This window comes from Prunus avium, chromosome 8 (genome assembly GCF_965620075.1).
Source record: "Prunus avium chromosome 8, drPruAviu1.hap1.1, whole genome shotgun sequence".
NCBI lineage: Eukaryota > Viridiplantae > Streptophyta > Magnoliopsida > Rosales > Rosaceae > Prunus > Prunus avium.
Window position 1 is genome coordinate 28,292,514 of NC_142291.1, and position 18,950 is coordinate 28,311,463.

The window sequence follows — 18,950 nt, forward strand, 5'->3', positions numbered from 1 at the left end:
CCTCCTTGTGCCTTAATATGTCCACCACAACACATGTTGATACATATAAAAACGTAAAGTATTTGAAATAATATACATATAGAAATACATAACAGTATATAAGTTTTAAAATATAAAAAACCTTGAGTGGGGGCCCGGGACCACACTGGGGGAGGGGAGGCTACCCCATTCCATTGCCATGGCATACCAAAGTCTCTTTGAGGACTTACAGAGGGGGTCTTAGCCCACTTTTTGGTCTTTTCATCGGTTTTGCTTGGAGCGATCAGGGGAATTAATTTCCCAACATGTTTTGCGAGTATTCTTGCTCATCTCCCACAAGTATTTTACGAATTTTTTTCCAAAATAAAGAGGGATAGAGGTGACAATCCGTAATTCTGATATCTCTCCTCATCTGGCCTTTCGTAGAATGTTGACAAATATTTAATTGTCGCAAGGAAAAATATCAATCCAAATGGACTTGAATGGCGTTCCAATGCCTGAATAAATGATCAGTCCTTTGCATATATAACTCGAGCAATTAATAAGATCTAACTTTTTTTTCTTTTCTAGAGACTTGTCACAACAGTTGCGTTCTTTCACAAAGATTGGAGTGGGCCTCTAGGAACCAATAAAATGTTTTCAGAAAACTAAGATCCGGATAAATTCATCATCAAGTTTGATTGCTTTTTCACACGCAGGTCTTTTTTGGTTTCCCATAAATGTGCTAGATTCATATCCAACAATATTCAATACTCAATCCGAAAAATAACTAAATTTAAAAGAAACAAATTGCAGTAATAAGTTGCATAGATCACCAAATTTGTAACAAGATAGCAACCTTGACCAAGATTTAAAACAAAAGAAACCAAGCACTCGGAACTACTATTGAAACAAGAGTTCACCCTTTCGAATTTGATCGGTCGAAAGGTCCATTGGGAACGAGTTGTTTACACAGCTCAAGATAGGTGAGGAAAAGAACTCGATCCTTGGCGCCGGTTCGATGATTTTTGGTGTGCTTACAGAAATACTTCAACTGCTCAAGCGTGCAGCAACCAAGCATCTGCCCTAGCAGCAAAAACAGCCAGTTGATGGCCTTCTTCTTCTCCGCTATGATCGGTTTCCCGCTGCTCTGTTCTTGACAATGCGTGCAGTTAGGAAGATCCGGCGTCGACCACGAAAGCGGTGCCCTATCACGCAGCGTATCTTTATTCCCAGCAACAAAACTCCCAACAACAGCAAACTTCACCTTCAGATCGTACTCCACCACGAATGACTTTTCACATCGCTTGCACTGCACGTCACCAGTGATAGTACGGATACCCCTTGACAACAAGTACTCAAGAGTGTGCACTGTGGCCCGCCTGGTGGTGGCCCACGGGAAAGGGGCCGGGACAGTCTCACTCTTTCCCTCCCGAGGAACATGAGTAGGGTTTCGTCGTGTACGAATTGGGCGAGATGTAGAAGGCCCCCGGCCCGGCTCTTGGGAATAAACCAAGGGCATGGAGGAGGGGATGAGGGAAGGTGGTTGTTGTGTAGTCATGTAAAGAGGGTGTGAGGGTGAGAGTTGGAGAGGATGGGGTGGAGGGTTTTGGGCCGTGAGGGTTTGCATGAACAATGACGGCATCAGCAAAGGCGGTGGTGGTGGTGGTGGATCTACCGTGGTCGGACTTCGCCGAGGCCTTGATGGACGGTAAGGACTGAGAGAGAGAACGAGCATGTCGTCTTCGTCTTCTTCGGAGAGCATTCGTTGGTCAAAATATTGGTTGTTGTTCTTTCTCTTCTTGTTGATTTCTTGGTCGTTGTTATCCATCTGAATTAGGGTTTGATGGGGAAGAGAGAAAGAGCAGTTGAAAGCAAGAAGGTAAAGTAAAAACAACTAAAACTGTGAAATGGGGGGTTTGAACGAAGACAGGCTGAAATTTAGAGATTTGGAGATAAGACGAAACAGATTCTTATATATAGGAGGAAGGAATTGGGATTGGGTTAGAAGTCTAATTTAAATTTTGAAAGAAAAAGACTATTCAAATTCTTATTAGTATTTTGTTAGGCTTGGGCTTTCCTTTCCTCTTTTTTTTTTCCCACGCTGGAACAGTGACAATTTGATGCCTCGTGGAAATCTTTCTTAGGGCACACATATATGCATGCAACCTAATTCATCAGTCTAAGACATGTGTCAAAATTTCATCAAGGCCAATTAGGACATTTTGATCTAATCTAAATTGTCGGGAGGGATTTCGAACTTGAGTCTCCTCTAACCAACTTGGACTATCCCATGTCTGCTTTGAATTTAAATAGTCTTTTAGACTAAGTCTGTGTCCTTGGAAGAGTTATTTTAGACGAAAATCAGTTAGTTTTGTTCACCAAACTTATCTCTTATATCTAACATAATAGATAATAGCCTTCATTTATTAGAAGAGGTCAAAATTTTATTGCAAAAACTAGGCAATTCCACTAATAAAACATCAGATGTGGTAGAGTTCCAAAAATAATAGCCTTTATTTTGATGACCTAAGATGTGGTGGAGTTCCAAAGTTTGTCTAAAATAAGGTAGTGGCATTTGTATGTAGACAAGCTTGGTCTTAGTGACGACCCAAAATTAAGTCCTAATTCTTTTTCAAATCCTATGAATTGTGGACCTAATTGGTCATGAGCATTAATGGCACAGTGTTAGACTTGTATTGTGTCTATTTTGAGCATGAAAACGTATTGATTAAGTTTGACTAATTTTTCTTCAATTTTCTCGTGAGATATGATGTTAGCCAAAATGTTCCCACTACAAATTGAACGTCAGCCAATATGATATATAAGGAGACAATTAATTAAGAAGAAATAATATGGTACTTGACACGTTGTAAAAGTATCTTGTATATTCTTGCCAAAAAAAAAAGTATCTTATACATAGCGGCGGAGCTAGTAGTTTGTCTTTGGGGGCCGGTAGCCTTATATTTTAACTGATATTGCAGCAAGTGTTTAAGAGTTATTGGTTTTTTCATGGAGCTTCGGGGGCCACGGCCACGGCCACTGCAGGCCTGTATGTGGCTCAGCCGCCCTGCTTATACATTATCTTATCATTCTTAAAAAAACACTTTTTCACACATTTTAACTTATCTTCGAATACCCTATATTTTTCTTTGAATGCACCTTAACCGGGATAGTCTTCTCAAAACAACCAGCATCCCAAAACTGCAAGAAACTGTCAAAATCACCCCAAATAAAAAGAAAAACTAATTAAAATTGTTAAGAGTTTTCAATTTTAACAAGTATATGCAACAGAACAATTTGGCTGTAAAATCATTACATGCCCCAAATGTTGCATTACAACAATGTTATATACTCGAACAAAACAGTGTGGCTACGTATGACCTAGTACGAACACATAAAAATACCACATTTATTAGACATTTGACCTTGAAGTGGTAACATTCTCTTCTTTTTTTCCCGCGTTGCTCAATATAACACTAGAACAGTGAGAATTTGATGCCTCGTGGAACTCTTTCTTAGGGCACACATATGTATGCATGTAACCAAATTCATCAGTTTAAGACATACGTGTCAAAATTTCATCAAGGCCAATTAGGACATTCGGGTGCTGCATTATATCTTGAGTCTCTTTCTTTGTTGGTATATCTATCAAAGCCCTAGAGATTATCCCGCCATCATTTTTTTGGCCCAAGTTACTGTCCTTGGAAGAGTTATTTGAGGAGGAAATCACTTAATTTTGTTCGTTAAACTTATCTCTTATCTCTAATATATTATATAACAGCCTTCATTTATTAGAAGAGGTCAAAATTCTATTGCAAAATTAGGCAATCCTCTAAGAGCATCCGCAATGATTGTTCAACAATTCATTTCATTTCAATTTAATAGTTAAATTTATTGAACTTTTTTGGCAACTATTGAACTGAATTGCAGTTTGACTTGCAGTGGTGCAATTCAATAGCTTATATATATATATATATATATATATATATATATTAATGATTGAATAAAATAAAATAAATAAATTTAATTACGATAAGAATTATACATTTAAAATGGTTTCAAAGACATCTTTAAAAAGAGACCAATTTTGAATATATATAAAAATAATAATAATAATAAAACTTTCTTTGGTTGGTGACAATATTATATTAACACTTTTTTTTTTAATGAAGAATTGGAAGTTAAGATTAAATGAGAACACATCAGAGCACCCCTTTTTCAGGTTATTGTAAAAAGTAATGTTGTCCATATGTCAATAAGAGAGAGGCTGCATAGTTATTATGGTGGGCCAACTTATTGATATGAATTTCATTTTAGAGTTCATTTTATTGACTTCTGAAATGAACTATGGATTCCTTAAATGAAATATTGATCTTTGAATTGAACTGAACTTTATCACTGTAAATCAGAAGTCCAATTTATTATAATAAAATTGAATTGACCTCACCATTGGAGATACTCTAATAAAACATCAGCAATTTAATCAAATCAAGAAGTGGAGTTCCTAAAATAATAGCATTTATTTTGATGACCTAAATATGTGGTGGAGTTCAAAAGTTTGTCTAAAATTAGGTAGTGGCTTTTGTATGTAGACAAGCTTGGTCCTAGTGACGGCCCAAAATTTAGTCCTAATTCTTTTCCAAATCCTATTAATCGTGGACTGAATTGGTCATGAGCATTAATGACACAGTGTTCGCAAGATGCATCCTGGTTTTCAATCCTGCTTAGACTTGTATTATGTGTATTTTGAACATGATTACGTTTGACTAATTTTTCTTCAATTTTCTCGTGAGATATGATGTTAAGACTAATAAACCATGCATAAAAAGTTCCCACAACAAATTGAATGTCGGCCAATATTACGTTTCGACGAAATAATCTAGTACTTTGACACGTTGTAAAAGTATATTGTAAATATCTTATCATTTATTAAAAAAATAAAACAAAATTAAGCTCCATTAAGAAGATCGAGATGGATGCATTAATTTAACCTTTCAAATCTCATTCCTTCCAAACTCAGAAAAAACCATTCATGGAAAAGTAATACAAAAATTCCATCTTCGGTTTATAACAATTGTTTCCGTAAAATATCAATGGGTCTTGGTCTCACATAAACCAATTTACTTTTCTTTAATCTAAAATAACCAAATTACTTTTTTTTAATCTAAAATAACCAAATTACTTTTCTTTAATCTAAAATAACCAAAGTACACTAATTAACATAAGATGGTCGAGGTAGTTTTGGTTGGAACTTGTCATTTTGCTCATGCGAAAATAGATTTGGTTGGAACGAATATCCTAGACAGTTTGGTTTTTGTATCACATAGCATGCAACAAATTACCAGGATCAGTTTTCGTCCTAAACGTTTTTCTGTGTCACTATTAATGGTCCTCAAGATATTGTATGTGTGGGGAGCCAAACCATAACACAAGCTTTTATAAATGAAAAAAAAATTCAAACTTACAACATTGTTTTAAGGAAAAACTACATAAAACCCCCTAAACTATAGGGTCATTTTCAAGTTCATACCCAATTTTAGAGACATTTACGAGTATATACTCAAACTCCCAGAAACCCTACAATTTACCCCATTCGTTAGCCAAACCGTTAGTTAATCTGTTAAATGCTGATGTGGCAAAAATGGGACCTATTTTTTTAATGACATGGACTTCCATGTAGACAAAAAAGAAAAGAAAAAAAAAATCATCTTTAAAATAACTAAAAAATCAAGAGAAGAGATTGCAAGCCTCTTGCTTGAAGCAATTGAAGAAGTGATTCCCAATAATATTCTCAAAGTAATAATCGACAATGCAAGTAATTGTGTCCCAGCTTGGAGAGAGATTGAAAAGGTACATGAGCATATTTTTTGGTCTTCATGTGTTGTTTCATACCTTAAATCTCATTTTTAAAGATCTTGCACAAAAAATTGAGCGGCTTACAAATATTTATAAATCTAGAAAATTAATTGTCAATTTTTTTTTATAAACCATACACATGCTTTGAAAATTTTTAAATGTGTCACATTTGAAGTTACTGAAAGTAGCTAAAACAAGATTTGCGTCACATTATATCTTGTTAAAGAGGCTAGTTGATTGTAGAGAAGACTACAAACTACTGTTATTCAAAAAGCATGGAAAGATTTTTTGAAAAATTTATATGAAGGCAAAAGGAATTTAGCTACTCTGATTCAAAATACCATGCAAGATGATAATTTTTGGGAACATGTTGAGGCAATATTAGATTTTACAAAGCCAATTTATCTAGTGGTAAAATTTGTTGATGGTGATGGGCAAAAGATGGGCGAAATTTATGAAAGGATGGATAATATGCTTGGCGAAATAAAAGATAGTATGGCAAGTGGAATATATGCGGAACATTTTCCTGAGGTTGAAGAAATTGTGCTTCGTAGGTGGGAAAAGATGAATATTCCCATGCATTGTCTTGCATCTGCCTTAACATCGATGTTTTATAATAGAGTTGATTTAAGTCGAATAGCACCAATGGGTGTGGCTAGAAAAAGCCCTAATGAAGACATATAAGTGATATGGATCCCATTGATTTGTGGTCAACATATGGTGCAGAAACATCAGAATTAGTAGAGGTGGCTAAAAAGGTATACATTTAATTTCAATATATATATATACAAATGATAAAGGTGTTGGCTCAACCTATATCAAGTTCATCGACAGAAAGAATTTGAAGTACATATTCTTATATCCATAATGTTAAGAGAAACATGCTAAATTTTGCATGAGCTAGTCAATTGGTTTATATCCATTCCAATATCCATCTCCAATCACGTTTCAGTGAAAGCCACAAAGATGGGTCTTTCGAGAAATGAGATATTGATCCAGAATCCTTTTTTTAAGATGACTTTGCTCAGAAATTGGAGGAATGAGATGGAAAGGGTTGGACGACAATTATATAGGTGTTCACACCCAAACATCATCCTCACCGTCCTCTTTGCCCAGTCACTTTTCTCTTGGAGGGAGCTCAAGCATAAGGACTAGTGCAAAAGCGAAGGGAAAACGACCAGTTAGCTAAAGTTGCTATTTTTAATTTTAAATATTTTCAATTTCTGTTTTGTTTGTTTTGAAGTTTCAACAATAAACTTTAATTTTTGTTTCTGCATGCAAATTTTAATTATGAACTTATTTAATTTATGAATAAGTGGTTTTTTTTAATCTATTCAATAAGTTATGTATTTTATTTGTTAAATGTATTGAAAGAACTGTGGCTTTCCTTCTTCCTTAGCAATTCTTGAACAATCTCGTTCTCTTGGACCCTAGGGTCCAAGGAAATTTTGATCACTTACCCTTGGATCTAATATAAGGATTGAGAAAAAAACTGATTTAAATATCAATATGTCATTATTTTATTATTTTTACTGTACAAAATATTAATTTAACTTAAACAAAAACAAAAAATGTAAAAAAGAAAAAAATCATTCCAACCAAAAGACACACACTCTCTCTCTCTCTCTCAGAAAACCAAGAACATGTTCTTCATCCTTTGTTGTTCAGTACCTTCAACCCCGAGGTTGCGACAAAAACACGTGCCGTTTAAGATTCACTTTAATTCTTATTGGTTATCTATTTCATCTCTTGATTTAGATTCAAATATTTAATTTTTTCATAAACAAAAGAAAACTTAATGACCCAAATCCGAAGCCATCAAGCCATCCCTTCTCACTTTAACGTGATTGGATTTCAAGGACCCACAACCAAGTCATTTTTCTATTGTTCTCTGCCTTTGTGATCAATTTTCTATTTATAAATGTTAGATTTGATTCTTAGGCCATTACTCGAGTATCTATTGTTCCTTTTTCATTTTTTACTTTTCCAGAGTTATTACCCGTATAAAGATTCTAGCACCTTCACGTTTAATAATATATTATACACGTACGCACGTATTTCTCATGTTTAATACACCTATTTTTTACAAAAATTTCATTAAGACACGCAAAATTCATGTATTATACACATAATTCTCACATACTATTGACTAAAAATAATATATATTTTAAAAAAATGGTATAGCCTTCGGCTATACTCAGTTTTCCCCTAATTGTCTTTAAAAATCATATAGCCGGGCGGCTATACTCCTTTTTTTAAATTTTTAAAACAAAAATAGTACAGCCGGACGGCTGTACCTGTTTGACACGTGGCTCATAGGCGCTGGACAGTATAGCCGAGACAACATGGTATAGCCGTGCGGCTATACTCGTTTTGACACGTAACGCCCATGCGCTGCGCGCTTTTTTTAAATATATAAATAGTATAGCCGGTCGGCTCTACTGTTTGGAAAAAATAATAAAAAACATATAATTAGTTTCTTTACTTTTATTTTTTGCCTACTTCCTTAATTTAATATATGTAATTAAGTAATATCTTAGCGTTATTGAATCACTTTAATTAGTAATTTAAAAATTATAGAAAAAGTCCACAAAATAATAGATTTCTATTTACTAAGTCTTTTGTGAAACTGTTTGGGTGTCCTAATTAAATTTCTCCATAGCCCAAGAGCCCTATCCATTACTATTAGACCATTACTCGAGTATCTATTGTCCCTTTTTCATTTTTTACTTTTCCAGAGTTATTACCCGTATAAAGATTCTAACACCTTCACGTTTAATAATGTATTATACACGTACGCACGTATTTCTCATGTTTAATACACCTATTTTTTACAAAAATTTCAATAAGACACAAAATTAACGTATTATACACATAATTCTCACATACCATTGACTAAAAATAATATATATTAAAAAAAATGGTATAGCCCCACGGCTATACTCAGTTTTCCCTAATTGTCTTTTAAAATAGTATAGCCGGGCGGCTATACGCCTTTTAAAAATTTTTAAAAGACAAGGAGTATAGCCGCACGGCCGTACTGGTTTGACACGTGGCGCATAGGCACTGGGATAAATAGTATATCCGCCCGGCTATACGAGATTCTTTTTGAATTTTTTAAAGAAATAGAATAGCCGTGCGGCTACACGCCTTTTCCTAAAAAAAACTGTTTTGACACGTGGCACCCATGCGGTGGGCGCGTCCTTTTTTTAATATATAAATCGTATAGCCGCTCGGCTATACTGTTTTAAAAAATAAAAAATAAAAAACATATAATTAGTTTCTTTACTTTTGTTTTTTAGCCTACTTTTTAAATTTAATATATGTAATTAAGTAATATCTTAGCCTTCTTGAATCACTTTAATTAGTAATTATATTTTAATTATTATTTAATATATAAAAATTATAGAAAAAGTCCACAAAATAATTGATTTCTATTTACTAAGTCTTATGTGAAATCATTTGGGTGTCCTAATTAAATTTCTCCATAACCCAAGAGCCCTATCTTTTACTATTAATCATTTGAATGATTCATGAACGAAGTTTGAGAAAACTTCAATTTTTTATAAACAATTTTGAGGTTTTTTTTTTAGGTCATGAACATAAACTTGGTTTTCTGCAACTATATTGTATTTTCATCTCTGATATTAAACGCGTTTTAAAAAAAAATAAAAAAAATATAGTTTTAATAACCAAAATAATATTGTACTGTAGTAAAAGTAAAATAAAAGATGACATATTGATATTTAAACTATTTCTTTTTCTCAATCCTTAGATTAGATCCAATGGTAGCTAACCACAACTTACTTGAACCATAGGGTCAAGAAGAACGATACTGAATGCTTGAAACCAGAAGCAGTACTTTTATTATATTGACACACCCACGCACCCAAACTCCAGTATGTTCCCCCTAACAACACTTCCACCCATTTGTCATGGCAAAAGACAAGGTAAGTAAGGAGAGTTATTGTTTATATGATAGTATATGTCATGGCAACTCAAGAGCAATTATTATTCACATAGGATACGTATGAGATTAATAAATAAAAATTTGCTAGGTATGTATTTAAAAAAATTTTATTTAAAAAAAATTAATTTTTTTTTTCGCTGATGTTAGTGTCCACGGACAGCAGCTCGGGCTATCTTGCCTTGGGCCTTGCCAGCTCTGGCCCGGGTTGGATGTCAACGCTGGAGCTGATTTTGGGAGACCAGGGGAGTCTTTTGCCTGGGCTGGGCTCTTGGAATCCATTCATCTAAAAAAATCCTCTCCGAACCCAATATCTTCCTTCGCCTAGTCCCTCATGTGCCCTCGATTGCTCGTCTGCTGTCGGCGGTCAGGTACTGTTCTGTAGCGGCGACGTCGTCTTTCAGGTACTGTTCTCGCCTCTGGAACTGAGTCGTTAAATCTTTCGTTCTAGATCGATACCGTACCGAGATTGGGTACGCTCGATCCACATCGAAATTCGTATGGGGGGTGGGCGAATTAGGCAACTATGCTGCTAACTTATCTTTTCTTATTCTGGGTTTGGTAATGTTTACTTCTGGGTCACCCAAATACAGGCCCAGCTGCATATAAGAACAGAGCTTCCGAATTTAGTTTCTAATTTGTCATAGTTGTTTAGGGTTTAAGTTCTTACTGTTGCACCTTTTAATTGCACCTTTTATTTAAGCTCTAAGATGAATGAAGTAATTTGGTTCTGTTGAGAAATGTTGGTATAATTTCCTGGGTGTGTTGCTGGTTAGTTTAAGATTGAATAAAATGTTTTTGTAGGCAACAAAAAGATAAAAATTTATTTTGGAGGCTTAGCCCACCTTAAATTTCATCCAGGCTCTGCCCTGAAGCAGACTAGAGGACCATGGTGAGGAAGAGGCCAAACATATTGGTGACGGGCACACCAGGAACGGGGAAGACAACAACATCGTCTGCCTTAGCAGAGGCAACACAGCTCCACCACATCAACGTCGGTGATTTGGTGAAGGCCAAGAATCTCCATGATGGGTGGGATGATGAGCTAGACTGTTACATCATCAATGAAGACCTGGTATGCGATGAGCTTGAGGATACCATGGAAGAAGGAGGGAACATTGTGGACTACCATGGTTGCGATTTCTTCCCTGAGAGATGGTTTGATCTTGTGGTTGTGCTCCAAACTGACAATACCGTCTTGTATGACCGCTTGACTCGAAGGTAATTTTCTTCATCACTGCTTCGTTTCTAGTGTTGCTTCCTTGGGAATTGAAAAGGAAAACCTTTGTTTATATGGCTTTGTGGGTTCTTTTTAAAATTGTGGCAGAGGATATTCGGAGTCAAAGCTCTCCAACAATATTGAATGTGAAATATTTCAAACTTTGCTTGAGGAGGCAAAAGAGAGCTACCCAGAAGATATCGTGCTTCCCTTGAAGAGTGATAGCATCCAAGACATTTCGACTAATCTTTCTACTTTGGCAGAATGGGTCAGGAGGTGGCAACCTTCAACTTAGTTTCCTATGGATCAAGCTTTTGAGATGGATTTTTCATGTACTATTATTACGACATATTAGCATTCTGTCTCGTATCAGTTTTACCGTTATGTTATGTGACTCTCTCTTGAATTGCAATTGTTCATTGAAGGGGTTTGATGAAATGAATTTTGTAATGAGGGGCATTCGTAGTGACTAGAAAGTTTGTATGATCAAAGATGCAGCCTGCAAATTGGCTTGAGTCCTGTTGGACTCTAGAAGAAGACCATCATTTCGTCCGAAGACACCCGTTTGATAACCATTTCAATTTGAGTTTTTAGTTTTCATTTTTTGTGCTAGAGTATAGAGGAAAAAAAGGGAGAATAGAAGTGTGAAGATGGAATTGATGGATCATACATAAAATTTGTCAATATTTCATTGAAACTAGTACAAAAAGCATTTTCGTGAATTTCTGAAATTCATAACTAACGCAATAGGTTGTCTTCTTTCTATTTTTCCTCTAATTATTTCTCAAACCAAGAGGGCAAACTTTTGGTCAGGCTCAAAGATTTTCATGAAACGGGCATATTTTGCTATGGCAAAACAGTCTATTCCCCCTGCAATTAACTTTTTCTCCAAACGAAGAGGGAAAATCGAAACTGCTGATTCAGTCACGTCAAGCAAACAAATATGCTGAGAAGAAGAGTCACATCCCTTCTCTCCACCACCATTCGCAGCTCCTCAATTGGCACTAAACCTACTCTCTCACCCTCACCAATCTCATTCCAATCCCTCCATTTCCTCCAATGCCCAAACCCTAACCCTAGCATTAGCAATGCCAAAGGGTTTGGCTTTCAGCCTCAGGGAATGAGAGCGTACAGTCTGCTGAGCTTGAACGATCTGAGAGGCAAGGTGCCCAGGAAGCAGAAGACGAGGAAAGGCCGTGGGATTGGGTCTGGTAAAGGCAAGACTGCTGGTCGAGGCCACAAGGGTCAGAAGGCTAGAGGCTCCGGGAAGTTGGGGTTTGAAGGCGGGCAGACGCCACTGCGACGTCGTTTGCCCAAGCGTGGGTTTAAGAACCCCTTTAGCCTCACTTTTCAGGTACCCTTTCTTTTCTCTTTCTTTTTCATTGTGTGTAATATGCATTGCTATTTGTTTATGGTGTTTTGCTGCTAGATGTATGGCACTGAAGATATGCTTTATGCATGAGTTTGAGCACAATTGGTCCCTTTTTATTAGAATAATTGAATAGTTTGTTTGTTTCATGCCTCTTAGAATTGGTGTATGCACAAAGAGGTTGATCAATTAACTTATTTGTGTTATATTTGTTTTATATGTCAATTCAGGTTGATATATTTAACAGATATATGTTTGGGATCATCAATCATGTACTCTGTAAGATGGCCAAAGTGCTCTGGTTGTGTTTTCGTGTCGGAAATTGTAGAAGCCTTTAGTGAATAATGAAATACTGAATTTATGCAAGCCCTGAGCTATAATGACCACCAAGGTTTTATGTTAACTGTGTGAATATGCCTCTTTTGATAGATAATAAGGGAAGTAGCTTCCAAACGTGCAATGGTAGTTGGTACTGAAGTAAAGTTTGCTGCTATGGCTATCAGATTTATCATTTCCTTTTAATTGAATTTGAATATATTGAAAGCGTTTTCTGTTTCTGTTGGATTTATTTGTATCACCTTTATTTCCATTCATTTTCTGATATTTCATACATGTCTTTGTGGCAGCCAGTAGGATTAGGAAAAATTGCCAAACTCATAAACGCAGGAAAGATTGATTCGTCTGAGTTGATTACAATGAAAACACTCAAGGTGCAGTAAATTCCTTCTCAGACTATTGAACCAATTCCAGCATCAACTTTGTTTCAATCTGGCAATTATTGTTACAATAGGATACAGGGGCAATAGGGAAGCAGATTAAAGATGGAGTACGATTGATGGGACGTGGTGCTGAACAGATCCAGTGGCCGATTCATTTTGAGGTATATGTTCATCTAGGCCTTCTACATGAACAGTTCAAACTTTATTTTCATAAAGCAGAACCATGTTATGACTGGAAAATGTTGATTGATCATGTTCATTAGTGCCAAGTTTGGTGATGACCTGAAATGTTTTCACTAGGTAATTTATTTCATATAAAATCTTTGGATGAAAGTTACTCAAGTAACTTTGGTCTTAGATTTCTTAAACTAGTTTGCAGATAAATTTTAATTTGAGTAGGTCAGTCAGACTTTTGGTTTGTTTTTTTTTCACCGTAATTCTTTCGTGTGCTGGTTTGTCAGGTAATCTCCAAGACTTAGATATTGACATTGACTTGAGTGTAACCTTGTGCACTTGATATCATTGTTGTCACTTACAATCAAATCATGCGAGCTTCCTTTTTTCCTTGCATGCAATTCAAAAATGGACTTACAAATGAGGTTTGCAGGTATCGCGTGTCACTGTGAGGGCAAAGGAAGCCGTTGAAGCTGCAGGTGGGTCTGTCAGAAGAGTGTATTACAACAAGTTGGGCTTTCGAGCATTGCTGAAACCTGAGTGGTTTGAAAAGAAAGGCAGGTTATTGCCAAAGGCAGCGAGACCTCCCCCAAAACAGAAGGACAAAGTCGATAGCATCGGCCGCTTGCCTGCCCCAACCAAACCTATTCCTTTTTTTACTGAAGAGGAAGTGGCCTCCAGTTCATCCACTTGACAAAAAGGGAGCAAAATCAGTTCTTTTTAGGATATTTGTACTTTTACATTGAGTTCCTTCATATGCTTTGCATGAACTGTTCTCTTTCATAAGAAACAGTAATTTTGTTACAAGGCAAAATGATCTGGAGGGATAAATGGAATGAGTAAAGCTTTTCATGTTGCCTCAGGATCAGCCTCTTTCAGACTTCTGCACCTTCTAGTTCTCTAGAAAATGAACTTGATCATCAGATGCTTTGACATGGTTTAACAATTTTACTTGAAGTAAGTATCTCACTTTTACCTTAGACGAGGAATAACAAAAGCTCTGTTATGCCAAAAGCTAACAGGTTTCTGTAATCAGAAACTCCGCATAGCAGACGAAGGAATGGTAATCTCACTTTTACCTGGATTGTGGCTTTATTGTCTTTGTGTTTCTGGTTTGCGCCTTTTTACTGGTTTCAGTCTCGTTGTACTATAAATCCCCATTTAGAAGCTTTTCTTAACGTACTTCATGCTGCGATTGCCTGGCGTAAAACTTGGGTTCAACAAATCTTTTACCGTTGCTGAAGGTTAAGGAGGATAAATCTTGCGTACAATTCATTTTTCACATTGAATCTCTTGCATGACTAGCATGGAACCAGCTTTACTAGAATTTCTCTAGCATCAAGTCTCTTCCTCTTTTAAATTAAAGCAATTCTCTATCAAAACCTTGTGCCTTGGTTGAATTTGAATTTCTGTTGTGATGCTTTCACCTTGGAAACTCAATGAGATCTTGCAATGGGCAGATCATAGTTCTCCTCAAGTAGGGTTTTCTTCTTCCGTCTATCTAACTTGCCGGAGGAACACGAACATTCCGAAGGCATACACACATCTCGCATTATCGCATATCCTAAGTTATGTCCAATTTTGAACAACGCCACAATAAAACAATTAGCAGGTTTACATACAATTAAAATCAAATAAGTTATTTGATGTCATTTAGTCTGTCGCTGAATTTTTTTTTCACCATGCATGCCCATATATTAAACTCATAATGTTGAGTTGATTCATTCAATCCCATGACCAGATATTCTAATTTATTATCTTTTAAGCCATGCACCAAACAGAATTGAACCCGCAACTCCACCTCACTTTAACCAGCTTACTACAATATGAAAAAGGACGCATTTCTAGTTACTTTAAATTTACTTCGTTTTAGTTTCCGATTCTAATTAGGATTTGATTTACTTTCCTGATTTTGGTTTAATTTTACTTTAAATCATGGCTCTGCTCATGTCAGATAGAGCGAGGAAGCAGCAATTGCAGAGGACGCGATTCTCGGATACCTGGAGAAAAACGATCAAATATCAGACTCAATTCAAGAACATGAATTAAAGATTTCATTTATATAGCGGTCATGTTTGTGTCCGGGTGTAGAATCCCTGTTTGCAGTTTGGTACTCCAAATTCTGAAATGTCCTAAAGCATGTGAGTTAAAACTCTTTTTTAAATACAATTAATAATCTAAATTATTATAAATTAATCTAATATAAGGGGAAGGGTACTCAAACTTGGGTGTAAGGAGGTGAGCACATTGCCTTGGCCAACTGACCTAATTCACGTATAGCCAACTGGCCTAACCTACAACTTGAGTTAAAACTTACAATATAAGTAATTAACATGTACATTTAGTTTGTTTTTAAAGGTGCGCTTCGGCTTTTCATTGACTCAGTCTTGTTGAGAAAATGACGAGAGTTTTTAATTTGTATTTTAGGCGGATAAGTTATAATTTGATGAAAAATATCATTTTAAAGCTTATCGCATGATGAGACGTAACATATTATTAGGAAAGTTTAGGATAAAATGCCATAACAGGAACCAAATGATTAAAGATTGACTTGAAAAAAAGAACCTTAAAATTTTTTAGGGCAAAGTACAAGAAAAACCCTATAGTTTATAGGTTCTTTGAACTTTATTTCGTAGGAGTTCTCCCAATTGAAATTCGTTTTACATTCTCCAAATTGCCAAAGGAAAAAAGATAAGAAAAAACGTATAAAAAAGTTGCTAAAAAAGGGAAGAAGGCCTTGGACATAGCAGCCCGCCCAGCCCTCTTCTTCTTTTCTGAATTTCTTCTGCGTTCTAAATTCTACTCTTCTTCTTCTTCAATTCTAATTTCTAAAAAACCCTTAACCCTATTTTTTGGTCTACAGTAGCTTTCATTAGCCACAAACGGGCAAGGGAAAAAAGAGAGGACCATCTCACAGCGGAAACCAGCTGCAAAAAAGTATCAGCTTCAGTTCTAAATAATTGAATCGGCTCCTTTTTAATTAGGTAAATTTCAATTTCATGAGTTTAATTTCAGCTCTTGTGTTTGATTCTTTTGATCTTTGAATCAATTATTGTCATAGCTCATAAGCATATCGATGCCAAATTGATCTGGGTTTTAATATCTGAAAAAATCCCCCTTTTTCTTTAGTTTGCTTCTCTTTTTAATTTTTGTTGTTGAAATTTTGTGAATTCTGATTGGTATTTCTATGTTACCGTTGTGGAATGTTTTTGCCTAGAATTTAATTTCTATATCGAGCGGATTTGATTATTTTAATGTACGTAATGCATACCCAGGTTTAAAGTAACAGAGAATTGTGATTTAGTATGAAATTCTGGTTCAAATTGAAAAAAAAAAAAAAATTAATTAGATTAAAGCTATTATCTTTTGTTCGTTGTGTTGTTGGTTCACCATACTGAATGAATATAAAGCTATGGGTACCCTGGATTTTTATTTCAGTTATATGCATTTATGCAACTTTTTACCTTCCCTCAATTGTTCACAGTTTGCTAACGTTTCATCACTAAATTCACTAGCCAATACGAGCCGCCAAATGGACAACATTGTAGATTCTCTAAACAATGCATACCAAGAGTTCGTTGTTGCAGCAGCTAATGTGCTCGAAGCCAAGGAAACTTCTGGCGCCCAGAAAACAGCAGCCACAGATGCTGCTCTTGAGAATTTTAAGCAGAAATGGGAACTTTTCAGAGTCACTTGTGATCAAGCGGAGGAGTTTGTGGAGTCTGTGAAGCAAAGGATTGGCTCCGAGTGCCTGGTGGATGAGGCAACTGGCTTGGTGGCTGGGAAGTCTGGGCAAACCGCAACTGGTCTTCCACCCATTAGTGCAGTTCGGTTGGAACAGATGAGTAAAGCTGTTCGATGGCTTGTCATAGAACTTCAAAATGGTTCTGGAACTGCTGCTGGTTCAGCACATTCTCATATGTCAACTCCTTTTGATGGCAGATTCTCTGAAGATTCAGCTCAATAGGTATGAAGGTTCTTCTAAGCCCTTATTGAGAATTTTGTAAATGCATTTTTTTGCTAAGAAAACTTCTGCTACCCCTTCCAAATGATTTTGAATGCCAGCTTAAGGGAGTTGTGATTTCCTTATTGTTGTGAGCTTGGGTTGTGTCCCCTTTGGCACTTATAATGAACTTATTTATGGAAAAGGTGGGGGAAACACAAAAATTGATTGTTGAAAGATATGTGTCTCGGATTTGCATACCTTGAACTCACTTCAAGTAGATGCCACACTTTTTAATGTATGGCTGGCTGCTACGACAATCTATTTCTATATTTACACAATCTCATAATTAATGTTTCTACATATAATCTGTTGTATGTGTGTTTTAAATTTCTTTCATCAAAGGTATGTGTCGTGTGTGCGTTTTAGGACAGGAATTTGAACATTTTCACATATTTGTTGGTTTTAAATTTTTATGATCATGAACTTAATTATTTTCAAAAAAATAATCATGAACTTAATCATTTCAAACCTCATGTATACTTATATTGTTCATTCAATCACTTTTCTTTGTCATATTTACATACGAAAATGATTGGGGAATTCAAATACTTCCAAAACTCAGTTAAAAGTAAATGCAAGGCCTATATTCATGCCATACATTTTGCTATAAAAAATGTTCGTTCTTATTAAGTGGTTTTTCCTGGAAGACATGATCTTTACCTGCTATTATTTAGCTCCGTATATGTGCTACCACATTTAGTTGAGTTCTACTCCAGAGAAGGTGTTGTATTCAGTTTTTGTGGTTTTGGGCAATTTAGAGTAAAGGAGAACTGATATATTTAAGCTGTGGCAGAGGATCGTAAGGTCTGTGGGTGCGGGCTATCAACAATGAAAAGATTGTTAGATATTAAATCAAACAGAGGAAAGCAAGGTGATAGACCCCTGTGTTTGGGTGATATGGAATGCATAGAATGCAGTCATACAAGGTTCCACGACCAGATTTGTCTGCTTTCCATTCTCGATATGGTTTTTCTCGGAGAGCTACCTCAGTTGGGCAAAGAGTTGTGGTTTTAGTTGAAGAGACACACTTGTGTTTGTAATTTACCCTCGCATTTCAGTTAATCTTCCCTAATGTATTGTTAGAACTAGAGTTGAGTTTTTCTAGCAGACTTTGAACAAGTGGACAAGAGCTAAGAACAGTGATTTTGTTGATGAGGCAAACTAATGGTCAATTTGTAGTTGTTTTTCTTTTTGTGATTTACTGCTCCGTCATTTATTCTTGCCTAATGTATTATATAAGAAATGCTGGAAAGTAAGCTGATTGTATCCAAAATGATGATTAATTCTTATCCATATATGAACTTTTGATCAAAGGTTTTGACAGAAGTTTCACTGGAAAATGTTTATATAATTGATATCATGCAATTTTGGAGGGGTCTAACATATGGAGCTTTGGTGCCGGTCTTGTTGCAAGAGGCTTTACGTCCACCAATTCCCCATTGTGAAGATGCATTGGGATTTGTTTGTTCATATGCATATGTCTTGGAAAAGAAAACACCTTCCAGGGGGCTTGTAAGAGCCTACATTTTATGGAGTACTTGAATCCATGACCCCTAGACTAGCACTTGAATTGTACAAAGTGGAATGCCAGCAACCTTCTCTTTTGGACATTCTCCCTTCTCTTTATGACATGTGTTAATTTCGTTACATTTAAAACAATGTCATTAATGCATCATACA

At 35.9% G+C, this 18,950-nt stretch overlaps 4 protein-coding genes across 6 annotated transcripts; 3 read left to right on the forward strand and 1 right to left on the reverse strand.

The window, feature by feature from the left end:
* Positions 1-877: 877 nt before the first annotated feature.
* Positions 878-1,881, reverse strand: LOC110770252 (hydroxyproline-rich glycoprotein family protein). The gene has a single exon (XM_021974351.2). It carries the CDS (start codon positions 1,787-1,789, stop codon positions 878-880), a length of 912 nt encoding a protein of 303 aa, XP_021830043.1. The 5' UTR covers positions 1,790-1,881.
* An 8,152-nt stretch (positions 1,882-10,033) lies between these two features.
* On the forward strand, positions 10,034-11,479 carry LOC110770366 (adenylate kinase isoenzyme 6 homolog). Of its 2 annotated transcripts, none has more exons than XM_021974496.2 (3): positions 10,034-10,188; positions 10,646-11,005; positions 11,112-11,479. In XM_021974496.2, the coding sequence occupies exons 2-3, from the start codon at positions 10,674-10,676 to the stop codon at positions 11,296-11,298; spliced, it is 519 nt and encodes a 172-aa protein (XP_021830188.1). In that variant the 5' UTR covers positions 10,034-10,188; positions 10,646-10,673; the 3' UTR covers positions 11,299-11,479. The 2 variants fall into 2 exon arrangements, with proteins under 2 accessions (XP_021830188.1, XP_021830194.1); XM_021974502.2 differs by having other exon boundaries at positions 10,036-10,188; positions 10,589-11,005.
* Positions 11,480-11,551: 72 nt separating this feature from the next.
* Positions 11,552-14,127, forward strand: LOC110770358 (uncharacterized). Its single transcript, XM_021974485.2, has 4 exons — positions 11,552-12,357; positions 12,999-13,082; positions 13,163-13,252; positions 13,699-14,127. Exons 1-4 carry the CDS (start codon positions 11,947-11,949, stop codon positions 13,957-13,959), a joined length of 846 nt encoding a protein of 281 aa, XP_021830177.2. The 5' UTR covers positions 11,552-11,946; the 3' UTR covers positions 13,960-14,127.
* A 1,719-nt stretch (positions 14,128-15,846) lies between these two features.
* On the forward strand, positions 15,847-18,472 carry MED32 (mediator of RNA polymerase II transcription subunit-like protein). Of its 2 annotated transcripts, none has more exons than XM_021973996.2 (3): positions 15,847-16,249; positions 16,750-17,232; positions 18,065-18,472. In XM_021973996.2, exon 2 carries the CDS (start codon positions 16,798-16,800, stop codon positions 17,230-17,232), a length of 435 nt encoding a protein of 144 aa, XP_021829688.1. In that variant the 5' UTR covers positions 15,847-16,249; positions 16,750-16,797; the 3' UTR covers positions 18,065-18,472. The 2 variants fall into 2 exon arrangements, with proteins under 2 accessions (XP_021829688.1, XP_021829680.1); XM_021973988.2 differs by having other exon boundaries at positions 15,857-16,249; positions 16,781-17,232.
* Positions 18,473-18,950: the final 478 nt, after the last annotated feature.